Source organism: Protopterus annectens, chromosome 6.part0 (assembly GCF_019279795.1).
Source record: "Protopterus annectens isolate FY-2018-M chromosome 6.part0, PAN1.0, whole genome shotgun sequence".
Lineage (NCBI taxonomy): Eukaryota > Metazoa > Chordata > Ceratodontiformes > Protopteridae > Protopterus > Protopterus annectens.
This window is the reverse complement of record NC_056737.1, coordinates 1,347,387,663-1,347,406,395: the sequence shown is the minus strand read 5'-3', so window position 1 is coordinate 1,347,406,395 and position 18,733 is coordinate 1,347,387,663. Positions and strand designations below refer to the sequence as shown.

General features: G+C 40.9%; 1 protein-coding gene across 2 annotated transcripts in view; it reads right to left on the bottom strand.

The window, feature by feature from the left end:
* Nucleotides 1-18,733, bottom strand: part of SEC22A (SEC22 homolog A, vesicle trafficking protein) — a 594,497-nt gene that overhangs the window by 197,261 nt on the left and 378,503 nt on the right. For both annotated transcript variants that reach the window (XM_044074913.1, XM_044074912.1), the window contains exon 3: nucleotides 8,528-8,691. In XM_044074913.1, coding sequence (XP_043930848.1) covers nucleotides 8,528-8,691 — 164 coding nt within the window. The remainder of the gene's footprint in view (nucleotides 1-8,527; nucleotides 8,692-18,733) is intronic.

Genomic DNA, 18,733 nt, shown 5'->3' with positions numbered 1-18,733 from the left:
ACTAAGTCACCACTTGAATGGGGAAGAAGTAGAAAAGGTAGTTAGACAAATTGTGGGTCCAGACTGGCACATGATTTGTGGCACCTAAAATCCTCGTAATGCAGAGCTTAAACCACTCCCACATAGTGACGCAGAACTAGACAACAGAGTAAAAGGTCTTACAGACCGAATTTACGAAAAATGGAAACCTAGAGCAGATTGGACTTGCATTAACCAATGCATACAACAAGAGAATGAAACTGTAGATGGGTATTATGTTAAATATTGAAATGTTTCAATAACCATAGTGGTATGGCTATTCCTGAAAATCAGACACATGATACCTCGTATGAACAGCAACTGAAAAATGCGTTTTTGAAAGGTTGCATTGCACCTATCAGTAGCTTCATTATGAAGCATATGATAGATCATTGAACAAGTAGGCTGCAAGCCTTACTTGAATATGCTAGACATGCTGAAAGACACTTTAATAGTAAAAAAAAAAAAAAGAAGACACAAGTCTTCACTGCTGAAGACGGAGCTGAGGTTTTTGTAGTACAGTCCGGTAAAAAGGGTAAGAAAAATGCCCAGGAAAACAGACAATCTGACAAACGGTCAGAAGATTTTGAAGAGAGAAAAAAAAAAGGTGAGTGCTTTAAGTGCGGAAAGAAAGGACATTTAGCGAGGGATTGCAGGCAGAATAAAAAGGTGACTGCAGAAAGCAAGGATGATGAGGACTGACTATATGATAGTAATGAAAGTGAAAAATCACCATCAGGAAAGGCTAACAAACAAAGAACAAACGTAAACGTAGCAAAAGGAATAGAGGAAGTGCAAATAGATATAGAGGATGAAGAAAGTGAAATTCTAGATTTGGCATTACTGAGCTTGGAGCTCTATCTGGCAGACACAAAACCGAAAGTCACACTTCTAGTGGAGGGGAGGGAAATAAAATTCCTGTGTGACTCAGGAGCGTCACGGACTTTAATACACCCCTCCAAGTTACCAGAATATTCCGAATCACCTGATTATATATTAGTAAAAGCAGCAAACGGACAGCTATATAGGGAGCCACTCTCCCATGATATAGCAATAACTGACCCTGTTTCAGGTATGACTCAAAAAAGTAAAATTGTAGTTTCTGCAAAATGTCCAGTAAACCTACTGGAAAGAGATCTTATGCAGATATTTGGCATAGCGGTAGTTCCCACTATGCAGGGTATGGAGGCACAAAGACAAATGGATAATTTTGTGGTGCGACCGGAGGGTGAGACTTTTTACTGGTACAGCCAGGACCTAGTTACGACTGGTCCAGGGGCAGTAACCGAGGAACTGATAAAGGTAGCCATCAGTAAGGCCCCCTCCCTTGATACTGACTGACAGCATTTGTTACACTGTACTCTATACTACTGTAGCATGTCAGGACCTAATAAAGAATATGAGCAAGAATTATTCAAAAATCCTGCTAACAGATTAGTATTACGAACCTTGTATTGGGATACTGAGGAAAACAGTGTGGTAAGCTGTTCATTACCTCAGAAATTCATGACACTGTACAAATCTAATCGACTACCGCATGTCAGCTTAACAAAAAATAAGAATATAAAATGGGCAGACTTAGGAAAAAAAGTAACAAGATGGGAAAAACAAACTGATTTAAAATTATCAGAGCAGGGAATACAAAAACAGAAACTGAATTGGCTAACACAGACACATCCAGCTGTACACTTACAAACTAGTGAAGACAGCTGATTAGCGTTCTTATTTAAAAAAAAAAAAAGCCTTGTGTGATATACCAGAGATTCTTTGGTCAGCAGGCAAATCAGATGTAGGACTTATTCAAACAGCAGGACCAGTTACTATTACACGAAAATCAGCATTTAGACCACAAAAAAGACAATACCCCTTGAGGAAAGATGCAGAGCAAGGAATCAAGCCTATAATAGCAGCATTACTCAAGGAAGGAGTACTGGTAGAATCTCTTGATTCACCATGTAATACCTCTCTATTTCCTGTTAAAAAAGCAAACGGAAAATGGCGGATAGTACAGGATTTACAAGCTGTAAATAATGCAATAATATCTAGAGCACCTACGGTGCCAGACCCACACACCTTGTTGAACGATTTAAAGCCGCAACAAAAATATTTCACTGTAGTAGACATAAGCAATGCTTTCTTTTCAATACCTATACATCCTGATAGCCAGTATTGGTTTGCATTTACATTTCAGGGTAAAAGGTCTACCTATACTCGGCTACCACAGGGATATTGTAAAAGCCCAACAATATTTGCACAAAAAATGGCTAGCAACCTGGCAGGGTTTACCCCACCAGGAGGTAGTCAGATTCTGCTTTATGTAAATGACATCTTGCTAGCAGCCCCCACCCAGCATCAATGCAGGGAGGATACTATAGCGTTATTGAAATTTATAGCAGCACAGGGACCTAAAGTAAACAAAAGTAAGTTACAACTTTGGAAAAAACAGGTTAGATACCTAGGATATGAAGGTAAAATATTAGACGAAGACAGAAAAACAGCAATTTTACAAGCACCTAAACCAGCAACCAAGAAGGAAATGATGTCCTTCTTGGGAACAACTAATTTTTGTCAAAGCTGGATATCAAACTATGCTTTAGAATCTGCTCCACTGGCTGACTTAATATATAAAACACCAATGGCAACACAAGATTTATTACAATGGACACCCGAAGCAAAAACAGCTTTCTGCAGACTAAAACAATTAATAGCTTCTTCATTAGTTTTAGGACTTCCAAATTACCACAAACGATTCTTTCAGACCGTAGATTGTAAACAGGGATATATGACGTCAGTTCTGATGCAACAGCATGGGGATAAGCAACGCCCCATAGCTTACTATTCATCACAGTTAGACCCAGTGGCACGGTCGTTGCCTCACTGTGTGCAAGCAGTGGTCGCAGCTGCAATGGCAGTACAGGCTTCGGCCTCAGTGGTGTTATTCCACCCTCTCACATTGAGAGTTCCTCATGCAGTCGCAATAATTTTACTGCAAGAAAAAATAGCATATCTTTCTCCTGCTAGACATCTTTCATGTATGACCATACTGCTGAGCCAACCTCATATGGTAATTAAATGTTGTACAACATTAAACCCGTCAACGTTACTTCCAACCCCTGTGGACGGCATGCCGCACAGCTGCCTGCAGAAAACTGAGCAAACAACTTTGTCCAGACAAGATCTCACTGATATGCCCTTGGATGATGCCAAAGTGACATTTTACGTGGATGGCTCATGCAGAAGGGGTCCTACAGGAAAAAATCTAGTGGGGTATGCAGTAGTTACAGATACAGAGATCTTAAAAGCCCAACCTTTACAGCATAACTTATCTGCTCAAGCAGCAAAATTGATAGCTTTAACACGGGCTTGCACTCTAGCGAAAGATAAATGTGTAAACATATATACTGACAGTCAGTATGCTTTCTCTACAGTGCATGCTTTTGCGCAACAATAAAAAAATAGGGGAATAACATCTAATGGTAAACCGATTAATCATGCGCAACTTATTTTAAACCTATTAAATTCTATTCAGTTACCTACTAAAGTAGCTATTTATAAATGTTTAGCTCATACAAAACAACAGGATAAAACTTAAAAAAAAAATGCAAAAGCTGATGCAGCTGCAAAGCAAGCAGCCTCAGACTCAAAAACTTTACTTTTAACTGAGGAATTACAACCCTTTGAGATTTTAGATCTAAAAATGTTAAAAACAATGCAGACACTAACTACAAAAGCAGAGAAACAAAAATGGGAGAAACGAGGTGCAGTCCTTGAAAATAGACTGTATGTCTCCAAAGAAAAAAACCCAATATTACCGTCTAATTTATTTAGATATGCAGCTTTGTTGAGCCATGGGCAGTGCCATGTCTCAACAGGGGGGATGGTACAGTTAGTAAATCGAATATTCCAAACATACGGATTCATAAATTATAGAAAAAAATTTTGTGCAGCATGCCATACTTGTAACAAACATCATACACAAGGGGCATTCAAACCCAAGCAAGGGAGTTTTCCTACACCACCATATCCGTTCCACACTATCTGTATGGATTTCGTAGAGTTGAATAAATGTGAAGGAAAAAAATACTGTTTAGTAATTATAGATATGTTTTCTAAATGGGTAGAAGCTTTGCCAACTAAAAATCCAGATGCAGCAACAGTGGCAAAAGCCCTAGTAAAAGAAATAATTCCTAGATTTGGCATACCGGAAAGGATTTATAGTGACAATGGGACACATTTTGTTAATCAGACGATCCACCAGCTTAGGAGATTCTTTGGAATCTCCTTAAAGAATCATTGTGCTTACCACCCACAGTCTGCAGGACTGGTGGAAAGGTGCAATGGAATTCTAAAAAAACAAATTGAGAAAGCTAGTAAGCGAGACACAGAAAAACTGGATTTGCTGTCTGCCTTTGGCACTGCTGAACATGAGAACAGTTCCAAATGTAAAGGGTTTGACTCCCTTTGAAATGATATTTGGAAGGGCATATTATGTGCCGCAGTGGAAAGCTCTCATGCCTGCAGAACTAGAGGCTGACAGCTCATTAGCTAGCTACATGAGAAAACTGTTAACAAATAAAATTGTTTTGCAGTTGAACTCTTTTACAGATAAAAGACAGACCAGACCGTTGGAAGCAGTGCTGACTCCGGGGACCTGGGTGTGGCTGAAGGTTACGAAGAGAAAGAATTGGGCGAGTCCAAAGTGGGAAGGACCGTACTAGGTACTGTTGGCAATGCCTACTGCAGTCAAAGTTGCTGAGAGGATGTCCTGGGTCCATCTGATGCACTGTAAACCGGTAAAAAATTTTCAACTTGATAAACATTTTGTAACTGATACACAACAAAGGCAGGATGGCCAAGAGCAAAACGAGTAAAAATACAGATCAACCCCAAAGATGTTGTTTAATCATCTTGTTGACTATGCATTTATTGACTATGATTGTGATGACCTTCCTTTTGTTGTGGTTTTTCCTACATGTAACCACACAAGTGAAAGTGGAGAAACGTAATAAACTGTCTATAGACTGGCATCCGAACTTTAACACATACCTAGCTATAAAGCGTGTATATGCAGAGACTATGAACATTTCAAATTGCTGGGTTTGTACTGCTATACCAACAGCATATGGAGGACTGTTAATGTCCGCTGTCCCCTTGGGGATAAATGAGACTTGGAAAAATTTACTTTTTAATACTGGATCTGTAAGATCACAAGACAAAATCGCATTGTATTTGCCTATCACACAGAAAGGAATTGTATGTTTCTATAAAAATGATACACTTCAAGTGGGTTGGAGTAACTGTAATATAACCATATCTTATAAATGTTACATTAAAGTTAAAGATAGAGGCACTGTTTGTAATACGAATTATGATTCATATTTGAGTTTAATGAAAACAACATTAAGTGAAGTGCAGAGAAATCCTGTTTTACATAAACAACTGTCTATTATAGACAAGAAAATGTTTCATTCAGAATTAACCCGCATCAGTACTAAAGTAAAAAACTGTTATTTTGTTTGTGGAAAAAAGGCATACAAATGGCTACCTGAAAATTGGTCCGGCAGTTGTTTTTTGGGTTATCTGGTTCCGGCCATAAGACATACTGCAGAATTACCTCTGGGTAAGATACGAAATGTGAGAGATGTAGCCGGGAAACCTAAAGGTCCAATCGAAAAACCTGCAAATCAAGTGGGACAAATCGAAGCTGGTTAAAAAGACCATCATTCCGTAAAGAACAGAAAAAAAATTGACTCGTATGGACTTGAGTGACAGTGTAATATCCTGGGCTGGAATACTTCCGGCATATGGAGCAGTCAAATCGATCTGGGAGTTGAAAAAGCTGTCAAAACTTCTCGAAGTAATGAGTAATGCAACTTTTTCTGCTCTCGAACTAGTGACTGATGAACTGAATGCAATGAGAACTGTTGTGCTACAAAATCGAATGGCTCTTGACTTCACCCTAGCGGCGAGAGGTGGTACGTGCGTGCTTATCAAAGAAGAATGCTGTGCGTTTATACCAGACAATCGACATGAAATTAATGACCACCTAGAGGTAATACAGCAGGTATCGGCCATGACTGAACCAGGCCCAAACCTACTGATGAACTTTTTCCAGAATCTGTTTGGTGGGTGGGGCTCTATCCTAATGAACATCTTGATTGCTATTTGTGTAGGTCTGCTCCTATTAGGAACATGTGTCTGTTGTGGGATTCCCTGCATGAAAAGATTAATCAAAAATTTTATTGATATATCTGTAACTGAAACTTTGTACCAAGACATTAAGTTAAAAAAATTAATTTCAGATAAAATTCTTTCCGAAGTATAAACTAAATGACTTACCTGGTTAAAAGTCCTTAAAGGAGAAGGCTAGGAGATGAAATGACATTGTTTATATTTCAGAATAGAATAAAAGTATTAAAAGGGAGGACAAGGTTAGAAAAATATGTATTTGAACATATATAAAATGCTAGTTAAAAAGCAAATAGTGTATAATGCATTTTATTCTATTATTAATATGGCAATAAGAATGATTTTACATGTAATTGCTTGAAGCTTTGGAACTGCAGTGTATTTGAACTCTGACCCTGGCAGTAGCCAGCTCAGCAAGCTTATGTTTTCACTAATGATTATCTGCTGGGTCAGGAAATTAAATGTATAAACCAATGAAAATCTTCTTCTCCTTCCTTTGGGACAATTGGCCTTGTAAATGTTATCAAGATAAGATGCAGCTGTTGGGAGAATGTTGCAAGAAGAACAAAGAAGTGTATTACAAGACTGAACCAGCTATTGTATTCAAGCAGGCCTGAAACCTTAAAGGAGTAACATTTACTGAAAGACATTATAACTGACTAGGTGCTTTGCAAGGCTATATTATTCCCAAGGGAAAACTTTTTTAAAATATGTAACATCAGCAATCTTTATGAATAGGATGTTGTGAACCATAGTGATGTAGGTGCCCTATGACTAACCACGTCAGAAAGGTGGGCACAAGCTAAAAAGTAAAAACTATAAAAATTGTATACTTCCTGTATCATGTCAGACAAAATTCTGTACTTGTACATTTTTTGCCTCCTGGTGTACACTAGTAAACTTTTGCATCTGAGCCTCCTGTGTTGTAATCTTTATTTTTATTTAACACACTCCTTTAGCTAAAGCTTTCCATGCCAGGTATGAAACACCTGTTACCTGATTGGAGATGAATCAGAATGAAGAATGGAATACCTGAATTCTGACAGAACTGGTTTACCCACCATAGAACCTCCTCCTTACAAGGGCAGCTGCGGTGGTGCAGCAGTTAGCGTTGCTACCTCACAACAACAGGTTCTCCGGTTCGATCCTCGGTTGGGGTGCCTTCTGTGTGGAGTCTGCATGTCCTCCCTGTGGTCGTGTGGGTTTCCTCTGGGTGCTCCGGTTTCCTCCCACATCCCAAAGACATGCTGTAGGTCAATTGGACACTCTAAATTGGCCCTAGGAGTGAGTGTGCATGTGTGTGCCTTCATAATGGAAGGTTGGGCGCCGGGCTGGTGTCTCGACACCGTAAAACTCCACTGCCAATCATGAGCAGACAGGTGACCCACTGTGGTGACCCCTAACCGGGAAAAGCCGAAAGAAGAAGAAGAAGAAGAAGAAGAACCTCTTCCTTACAAACCCCAGAGATGGGATCTCAAAAGACAGAGGATACAGATACTGAGCCCAGACTAACATAAGGTATCACTGAATTTTTCTCAGGTGATGTCTGGCCAAGGGAATCATAAGGATCACAGAAGCCTGTGTCATCTCAAAAAAACACTACTATAATGCTGTATTCAAAAGCAAATGAGTTTTCTTTACTTCCTGGGAACCACCATGAAATTAAAAATACATAAAGTGTCATGTAATACGGATGTAAAAGCCATCCAATTATCCAACCAGGTCTCAGTTTTCAAAATAGCCTGTCCTGGTGGTGGTTATGGCAGTAGCTATCTAAGCAGGGTAAACAAGAGCTCCTTCTTTCCAGCAACAGTTTCTAGCTCAATCTGTGGGATGCCCATGCACTCCCAAGCAAGCTGACTGATTTACAACCTACTACATGTACCAAAATAAGAGAGACAAAGTAGTCAATCAGTACAAACCATTCTCTAATATGAAGAAAAAACAAATCTACAGTAAAGCAGCCCAGTTAGTCCGACTCAACTCTTTCCACAAAACCGTTGATCATGCCAGACTTTCTGACATCACAACCTCAGTGCTGCAGCTGTTCTTGGGCTACACCAGTAATACTACTAATTTGTTAAAAATATAGGAAAGTAGAGAGATCTGTTTAAAAAGGTCATAAAATGCACTTGCCTAAAATCTCTATGGTAAAACAGATAATAAAGATATACTGTCCCAAAAATGCCCAAGTACTACAAACAGACAAAGTCTGCAAAGAATCAAAAAATAAAATAAGAACACATACTGCATAGCCAAGTATTTTACAAGTATATATAGAAAATAGTTACTGACTATAACAGAGTTTAAAGATATTTACCAAATTCAATCAAAGTGTAAGGTCTGATGGCTGTGTTTATCCTTTTCATTTCATAAGTAGTAATGAACTCCTTCTGCAGCTCATCCAAGAAACAGAATGCCAGAACATTGGGGTAATTCTCGTTGCAAATCATCATGTAGCTTACTCCCAACGAACTGATAAAACTAGACAAAAGAGGAACAATACAAGTGTAAATGTTTAAGAAAACCATTTATCTGACTTCAAATTATTAATTTACAAAGTACACAGCAGTGTCAGTCAGACACATTATGGATAACAGGTTATATATCTGTATACAAATGATTAACTTGGTGATTGTAATGAAGACAGCAAAATATCTTACAAATAATAATATTACACACACACACACACACACATATATATATATATATATATATATATATATATATATATATATACAGATATATATATAGATATAGATATAGCTATATATGTATTAATCATACACAAACACACACATGCAAACACACACTCTTGCATACCTTACATTTAGTATTTTTAAACATCTTTATTAAATTATCAGACACAGGAATACAATCATTAAAAAATAAAAGAAAAACTAGATTAATACTTTCATTTACATGCATTATACATTACATATGTTTTTTTTTTTTTAATTTGCCATTCACTCCAACATTACACAAATTGCTCAATTCATGCCCTCCCTAAGACCTCATTTCTCCTCTTGAACATTATTCTTTAGGTACTGTCCCCACAAATTCCATTTATTTAGATTCTGATTTCCATTTTATAGTAATTGCTTTTTTAGCAGTCAATAGTATTAAACTCAGTAAGGTCTTACTATTTCTAGGCAATTCAGATCCCATGTTAAAGCGCAAAGGCATAATTTCCATGGTTATAGCAGTTTGCTCCACCAACGTTTCTGAAAGAGAACTCTGCAGGAATTTACAAAAAAAACCCCTGCAAACTTGCTACACTTCTAAGTAACATTGTGCCGGTTACCACTCTCTCTCTCCCATTACACCTCCAGCAACTGCTCTGCATAGACAACGAAAAATTCACTTTAGTCTTTTGGGGCTATAAAATAGCTATGTAAACATGCCCAAGTAAAAGTTGTAAACCTTATGGACTGCATACTTGGGTGCCATACAGATGTCCACCCATTTTCACTTAGCACATCCCTATACCTTTACTTTTGCCTAACTTCAATATCAATTTCTGGTAGGGAAAGCAGTCTCTAGACTGTAGTCCAAACTTCTGCCTGGTCTCATATCACTGTATTACCTTTCCGTCTCTAGATATTTGTTCCCAATACATTGGCTCCTTTGCCAATGTTCTCCAGTAAATACCTGCCCCCTCTTGCCTGTATTCTATACCCTACTTTCAGTTATCTCTTTGACAAAATCTCCTTTTTCCATTCTGGTACTGGCTTAGTTCTTAGACTACTTTCTACTACTTTATGAATGTTGTCATTTTACTTAAGTATCTGCATTCAAGTAAAGCCTAGTCCTTAAACCATAGACCACCCTAATACAAGTCGAGACAACATGGATATACAACTTCCAAATGTCTCTGTGGCCAGCATGGAAGATATGGGCATCCTGAGACAATGTAGCAATTGTCTCATGTTCTCAGACAACCATTTAATCCTTAAAGAAACTAACACAATATGCAAGAGATGTACATAACTTCCTTGGAAGCAAAAATTTGCTCACAAACAAGGTTGTCAAGAATACATACATTACATCCTCCACATATACCGCTCACCACACACATAGACCATCTTATGCTGAACCACTTAAAAGAAACCTTCCGAAACCTCAAACACCTCCTAAGCCTACAAATGGCAACAACTATCCTCAGCAATCTGCAATGCACACACCAAAAGCAACAACAAACACCACATACAAGCCTACAGCCAATGGTCCCCAAGATCGAAGCCCATAAGGGAAACAAATACCTTACCCAGGAGGGGATTCCACTGTATAACGAACCTATGCTCCAATCACCAGGCTAAACAAGGAGAAGGTAATGGTCAGCTAGCTGCTTACCTGGTGCCAGGATAATAGGAGATTACTAGGCTACTGACTTGGAGGTCATTTTAAGCCAAGCCATTTCAACCCAATGTAATACAGTAGAGGTACTAGTCAATACCAAAGAGTGCATTCTGTGATGACTGCATTTAGTGGGCGCTATCACCGGTAAGAATTTATCATGCCCCATCCACTCATCCAGGTTCCGCTTGAACAGTGTCATAGAGGTGTCTCTGTTTCACATGAATTGGTAGCCTGTTCCAAAGACAGTGAAGTCTCTGGGGGATTCATCTGTCCCTTCAGCATGTCCTACTTAAATCGCATATTTAAGTCCCTGGAATGGGTAGCCCTAGACCCATTTGATTTACAGATGTGCATTAAGTTCATTAGATTTGGGGTCTTGGGTTGTTCTGTAGGCCAGGCATAAGTCTCCCCTAAGATATCTATATGATAAGGAGTATAGCGACAGGGATTTTAGTCAGTCCATGTAAGGCACATGCTGAAGGCTCTTGATCTTCATCTTCTTTCTTAGAAACCTCTGGGGTTACTCCAATTGCTGTAGATGCTTAGTATGGTACATACCGAATGGGGCACTATATTCAATTATGGGCTGGATAAAGTACAGTTGTGTACACGTACCATAATTGTAGATGTTTGAGTGTATTCACTGTTGCAGTCATTACATTTGGGTTATCTGCTTGCAGGTAGCCCTCAGTCAGCCTGATTATCAAAGTCTTGGGTCCTGCGTTGGTTACTGTCTCATCTTCCATGACGTCAGGTAGTCAGGGGTATAAAGCATGCAGCCGATGCTATTACATCAGTTTTTCTTGCTCCAGATGTCAGGTGTCCCCATAATGGGAAGCAATTATATACAAGGTTACACCTCCAATAAAAAGCAAATACACCAGAAAGCTTTAAGCATAGTAAACAAGAGTAGAGGTATAGTCAATAGAAGTCAGGGGGCTGGAGGGAGGGTAACCAGGACTGCAACAGTGAATACACTCGAACATCTACATTTATGGTAAGTGTACACAAATGTACTATGTTCATGTTTCACTGTTGCAGTCATTACATTTGGGTAGATTCCCAAAGCTAAGGAATGGAGGAGACAATTAGATAGCATTCAGACCAGCTATAAGGCCCTGCAAGACTGCAATGGCAAAACCAGCTCTGGATTTTGAAAACATTGGCAAGTGGTAATGCTTGGTGAAGGTATGTACAGAACTCCAGGTAGCAGCTTCTAGGATGTCCCTGGTAGGGACACTTCTGAGAAAGGCTGTAGAGGTAGATGCAGCCCTGGTGGAATGTGGTCTTATCCCCTGTGGGGTAGGTTTTCCATGGTGCTTATAGCAGAAATGAATGCAGTGGCCTATCCACTTAGAAATGGTTTGCTTTGAAATGGCCTTCCCCTCTGCCCCTGCAGCAAATGCAACCAGCAGCTGTTCAGATTTCCTGAGAGGCTTAGTCCTGTCCAAGTAAAATCAAAGTTGTCTGTGCACATCCAAGTAGTGCAGTATTCGTTCCCCTTTGTTCTGTGGATTAGAAAAGATGGTTGGCAAATTAATGGACTGATTAAGGGCCACACTGGATACCACCTTGGCCATAAAGGAGGGATTGGTCCTGAGGGACACCCTGTCCACATGAAAGATGATGAAAGGCTCCACTTCCATGAGGGCCTGTAATTCAGACACCCTTCTTGCTGAAGTGATGGCTAGAAGGAAGGCTGTTTTCCAAGAAAAAAAATTCAACTCTGCATTTGCAGCTGGCTCAAAGGGAGGTAGAGTGAGCTTTTCCAATACAAAGTTAAGGTCCCAGGCTGGAGTACGGGCTCTCCTGAGTGGTCTTAAGTTTTTGGCCCCTCTGAAGAATTGCTTCAGCAGTGGATGAGGGAAGAGGGGTGGCTCTGTATTATAATGAGCTGAAATGGCCAAGGCATGAATTTTGATGGAAGAAAAGGAAAGGCACTTGTGAAGCATCTCAGTTAAGTATTGAAGAAATGTGCTGTAAATTGGGCACTGTTGTGTCCATCCCCTGAGTTTGGCTCCAGGAACAGAATCTTTTCCATTTTTCAGCATAGGATTTTCTAGTACGAGGCCTCCTTGCCTCCAGAATGACATTCATCACTTGCTTACTGAGGGATGGTAATGGAGAGATCATGTAATTAGCCAGGCTGCAAGGTTCAGGGTTTGAAGCTGTGGGTGCAGAATCAGGCCCTCCTGCTGGGACAGCCGGGCAGGGGTCTGAGGCAGGTGTCATGGTACCAGAAGTGACACACTGTGCAGGAGGGGGTACCAGTGTTGGCATGGCCAGTCTGGTGCAATAAGTATTGCCCTTGGTTTGTCCTGTTTGATCCGTAGGAGCACTTTGGAAAGGAGAGGCAGAAGGGAAAAGCATATAGATTTTTCCAGGTGAAGGACAGGGCATCCACTTTCCAAACTTATGTGTGGGGAGTCCTTGTGCAGAATTTGTACAATTGGTAGTTCTGAGGGGAGGCAAACAGGTCTATCTCTGGGCTCCTCCATTTATTTCTCAAAATGTTGAATATCTTTGGTTCCAGTTTCCACTTGTGTAGGTCCGAGATTTCTGCTTAGGTCATCTGCCAGTGTATTTAGCTTGCGTGGCAGGGATTGAGCTTGTAGGTGCACTTGGTAGCTTAAGGCTGTGTTCAACAGAGCCAGGGCAAGTCTGCAGAGAGGGTATGAGTGGGTTCCCCCCTGCTTGTTTATGTACCACATAACAGTGGTGTTGTCCGTCTTTACCAATAATTGTCCTGGAAGAATGTGGTCCTTGAAGGGTGTCAGAGCATTCTGTACAGCTAACATTTCTTTTTGATTGATATGCAGGTGCATTTGACTCTGGTTCCATTTGCCCTGAATGCACTGTCCTGCCAAGTGAGCCCCCCATGCATAGTCTGATGCGTCTGTTGTTAAGGTTTGGGCGGTAGGGGGTAGAGTGAATGGCAGTCCCTTGTTGTGGTGGCAGGCCTCTGCCCACCAAAGGAACTCTGTCTTTAAGTAAGGGATGATAGGAATCACTGAGTCTAGGTTCTGAGAATGCTGACACCATAGGCTTTTTAGATACCATTGTAGTTTCCTCATATGCAGTCTTGCATATAGAATTAGTAGAATGCAAGAAGCCATGAACCCCAGGGGCTTGCAATATTTTCCTTGCAGATAGCTGGGTCTTTGTGGCCAGTAGTTTGAAATAGGCTGTCAAATGAACTTGTTTTTCTGGCGTGAGGTAGGCCATCTAGGAAGTTGTATTCAAGCTTGCTTTCAGGAATATAATTTGTTGGCAGGGTACTAGATATGATTTCTTTTTGTTTATGGTGTACCCCAGGGAAGTTAGCAATTTCTTTACAAATGCCAGATGATTTAATAGTATGTCCTGGCTTTCTGCTTGAATTAGACAATCGTCGAAGTATGGGTATATTTGAATATTTATTTGCCTGAAAAATGCAATGACTGGAGCTAGGCACTTTGTGAATACCCTGGGTGCAGTAGATAAGCCAAAGGGCAGTGCAGAGAACTGATAGTGCATGTACCCTGCTCTGAAGCGTAGGTATCTTCTGCAAGATTCCCTTATTGGGATGTGCAGGTAGGCTTCCTTTAAATGCAGTGTTGCCAGCCAGGCATTTGTGCCTAGCATGGGAAGCAGCTGATGAAGAGTTAGCATTTTGAATTTTGGGATTACCAAAAAAGTATTTAGGATAGACAGGTCCAGGGTAGAATGTCAGGAATTGTCTTTTCTGGGTACCAGGAAAAGTCTTGAGTAAAAACCCTGCCCCCATTCCTCTTCTGGGACAGGATGAATAGACCTGATGCTTAGGAGAGGGGGAACCTGCTTTTGAGCCTCTGTCCACTGATTTCGGGGTAGGTCTAGCCAACCATTTGGGGCTGGTAAAGGAGTGGAAGTGGAATCTGTATCCTTGGGAGACTATATTTAAAACTCATTTGTCTTGGGTAATGAATTCCCAGTTTCTTGCATGCAGGGCGATCTTTCCCCCTAAAGGAACAGTCAGTTGAGTAGGGCTTGGAAGGTTTAAAGTCAAGTCATTGTGACAGTTTGCCATAGGGAGGTGTCTTACTACTCCCAGCTTTGGAAGTGGAAGCCCCCCACTGCTTAGGCCTTTGAGTATCTTGAGACTGAAGCCTGGGTGGTCTGCTGGTTCTGGGTTTGGACTGAGAAGGCTTGGAAGAGGCAGGAAAGAACCAATTCTTAGAAAGCCAGTGCCTACTAAATCTGGGAGGTTGTACTTGCAGGAAATCTTTAACAGTTTGCATAGATTTACTTTTTCCTCCATCTTTTTAAGTACTACTTCTGCTTTGTTGCCAAACAGGTGGTCTTGGTTTAAGGGAGCATCTAGTAATTTAGCTTTAACATGATCTGGCAAAGATTGCTCCTTAAGCCAAGCATGCCTTCCAAGTACAGACCCAGCGACAGCAGCCCTGCAAGATGCCTCTAATGAATCAAAACCACATTGCAAAGTATGTTTTCCAACTTATTCAGCAGAATGCATGAAATCCTGTAATTCTTTATTTTCAGCACAGTCAGGGATCAACATAATTTTCTGTTTAAGCAATCCAATAATATGCTGCTAACACTTTAACATATGAAACTGGCAGTTTAAGGCCCTAATGGCCAATGTTGCAGAAGTGTACACCTTCTTACCCCATCTGTCCAGGGCCCTGGAATCTCTATCAGAGGGGGTAGGACTTTTGGCAGTAGTAGCCTTAATGCTTTTGGGTCCCTGTGAAATGGTCTCAGGATCCGCAGTAGGATTCTTAAAGAGGAACTTGTGAAGGCCAGGTACTCTGTAATACCTGTCAGGTTTTCTGGGAGTCGGAGGTAAAGTGTCAGGGGCCAGGCTAGATAGCAAGAAAACATCATCTACAATGTCCAGTACAGGAGGGATTGCTAAAGGCCTGTGTTGAGGTAGGAGTAAGAATTCCCTAAGCCTCTTTATGGAGTCAGAGTAATCCTGGCTCTCCCAGCGGAAATGCTCCTTAAGAGCATGCAAAGTTTTGCCAAAAGAGAAATTCTCTGGAGGGGAAGCAGAGGGAATGGAGTCCTCTGCATCAGAATCCTCATAGGTAGATAAGGGTAACTCCTGGTCATCAGAGAAATCAGAAATTTCAGAATCCTGATCAGAAGAATCAGAAGGAAAATCAGTTCTAGGTCTTTTAGAGGGAGAAGGGTGGCTTCCCCTGATTAGAGTAATTAGGTCTTCAGCCATTCTTATTTGTTTTTTAGGCATAGGGGGCTGACCATGCGGTCTGGGAGTCAGTTTTCTAGGCGTGGATCGAGTTTTAGGCTTTGAAGAAGAAGATGGCATCAGTTTAATATGCAAGTCAGTAGGCCTGGATACACCTTCAGAAGCCGGTGCCTGCACAGCGGCTCTGGACCCTTCCAAGGTAGAGACATCCGTAGGTTCCACAGTCGAAGAAGCATCTCGTGGCATACCAGACTCCGAATGGGTCTCAGTAGAGGCCTGCGAATCTGAAGTAGCGGGTATCAGGGGCTGCGAAAACACCTCACTGAGTACCGGCGAACTGGTGACTCGCTTAGGAGAAGTGTCGTCAGCAACTTTGGACCTCTGCGGTCTGTCACTGTCTTTATCTTTGCATTTTTTCGGAATGTCGGTAGTTGGCTGGCTTACCAAAGCTATTTCTGGATAATTGAACCAATTGCAAAAATGAAATGATGACGAATAGTTGGAGGCTTGACTAAGGCACAAAACCGACAGCGAGATACGTCGTGGTCTGGGCCTAAGCAAGGAATGCAGTATGAATGAAAATCTTTATGAGGTATTTGCTTTCCACAAGAAATACAATTGCTAACTTTTACTGACATCAGTTTAGAGCAAGAAAAAGGATCCCCAATGCGGTACTTAGCTTAGTTGAAGACTTCAGATCTAAACTCGAAAATGAAAATTTCAGGAGTCGGTCGACTGGCACTTGCGAACTGCTTCTGCTTCGGGCACTACATGGCAATAAAGACTGATGTAATGGCATCGGCTGCATGCTTTATACCTCTGACTACCTGACGTCATGGAAGATGAGACAGCAACCGACACAGGACCCAAGACTTTGATAATCAGGCCGACTGAGGGCTACCTGCAAGCAGATAACCCAAATGTAATGACTGCAACAGTGAAACATGACGAACATCTGCCGGGTATAGGGTTTTCTCTCAAAGTGATGCCTTTACTAATCAAGTTAGTTACATGGAAAGCTTTCCTTACAATGGTAGGCACGTCGTGGTAGAAGTTAAGGTTGCAGTCAACCTGTGATCCCAGGTTGCTTAGCACTTCATGGGTACTTGTTATTGATTTGATAGTGTGACGGGACATTGTGCTGAAGGGAATGATGATGCATTTCTTTGCATTCAGTTTGAAACCATGACTAATACACCAGTCACTGGTCTGTGGGAGACTATCCTGGAGTATACCAAGATAATTTGGGGATTCAATGATTGCATTTGCAGTGATTTGCAAACTTGGTCAGCCACAACCCTTTAGTTTTGACCTGAACTTTTGAGAAGTATATATCAAACAGTTGGGGGCCCAGCACTGACCCCTGTGGCATCCTGCTTGCAACAGGTCTGTTGATTGATGTGGAGTCACCCACTTTGAGAGTGTGTGTCCACTTTGTGAGGCAGGTGGCAAGCCATCATACAACAAAAGGATTTACGTTTAGTTTGCTAAGTTTGTTGGTAATGCCTGAATGTAGGATTGTATTGAAAGCCTTTGCCAAGTCGAGGTATGCTGTGTGCATAGATTTGGCCTCATCAATGGCCTTGGTCACATTTTCAAAGAAATCCACCAGATACAACAGGCAGGATCTGCTCTTAGCTGAATTGGGTAGATCCAGGGTTTGGAGGTCACCTATGTCTTTATTTATGAGGTCAACAATAAAAAAATGACAAGTAGCGTATTATTTGTATTTTTAATATGGTAAAAAGTTTTAAAATTTTTCATAATTTTTCACATTTTTGATGTTTTATGGTCATCTATATGTTTTTTATTCCATTGGCAGCATTAAGAATGTGTTACGGTGTATGACTAAAACTAGGAGAACTTTTTGGTGCCATATTTAAGAAAGGTTATTTAAGGGACCACTTTATTGTGTGTATTTGTTTCTGATGAAGTTCAGTGTTATGAACGAAAGCGCTTAAATGGTTTTTATTTTTTATTTTAAACCAAGTGTAATAAAATCAGGGTTATTCAATCAGAGCGGTGTTTTTTGTTTTTTTTTCCTCTTTTTTTTTTTCCTTTTATTTATGAGGTCCATAATGATACATTCCATGGCCTTATAGTTGAGGCTGGTCAGGTTTATGGGTCTGTAATTCCCTGGGTCTGCTGCTATGCCAACCTTTGTGGTGGGGAATAACTATAGCTGTTCTCCAGTCCGCAGGACCAAAGTCTGCGGTTAGGCTATGATTGAATGGGGTGCTTAGTGGTGATGCTAGTTCATGTTTTAGCCTGTTTAGAAAAGAGCCTGGGATGTCAGCTGGTCTCACAGAGGCCATTTTCATTGACTTGGACAGAGCTTTGAGACCCTTTTCTTCAGATATGTAAGGTGGTGGTGAGGGGTTTGGGGGAGGGTTTGTTGCAAGTTAGGAGGGGATAAGGGAGTGAAATTTTCACCAAACCTATCCGCTTGCAGGTTCGCTATCTTTGTGGGGTCAGTGTGTGTGATACTGTTGGCCACCAGTTCTGCACATGCTACCCTTTAGGTCACGTACATAGCTGCAAAAGGCCTTATGGTTATCCTTGGCAGTACTTGCTAGATTTCTCTCAAAGGAGCTCTTGGAGGATCTGACAAGTTGTCTTATTTGCCTGTTAAAGCTGAGGAGGGTGCTTTTCCACTGTTTGGTCCTTGTCTTTGTTTTCTTGGACAGCAACTTTTTGCTTTTATTGTACAGTTTGTTAATGCTGGAAATCCATCATGGCAGCTTGATTGCATAGGTCTTTAGTGCAAGCTTTGGTGTAGTTACCACTTTCAGCTTAGGGTGGGGTCTTGAAATGCATTTATACTTTCACCTAGAAGGGTACAGTTTGCCTTGGTGACGTTTTTTAGTCTGATTTCATCCTTTCTGAGTTCTGGTGTTAGTGTTAATTTGAAGGTGACCGATTTGTGGTCAGTTTTAACTAATTAGGGTCCTACAGTTGCAACAGTGCATGTGTTTG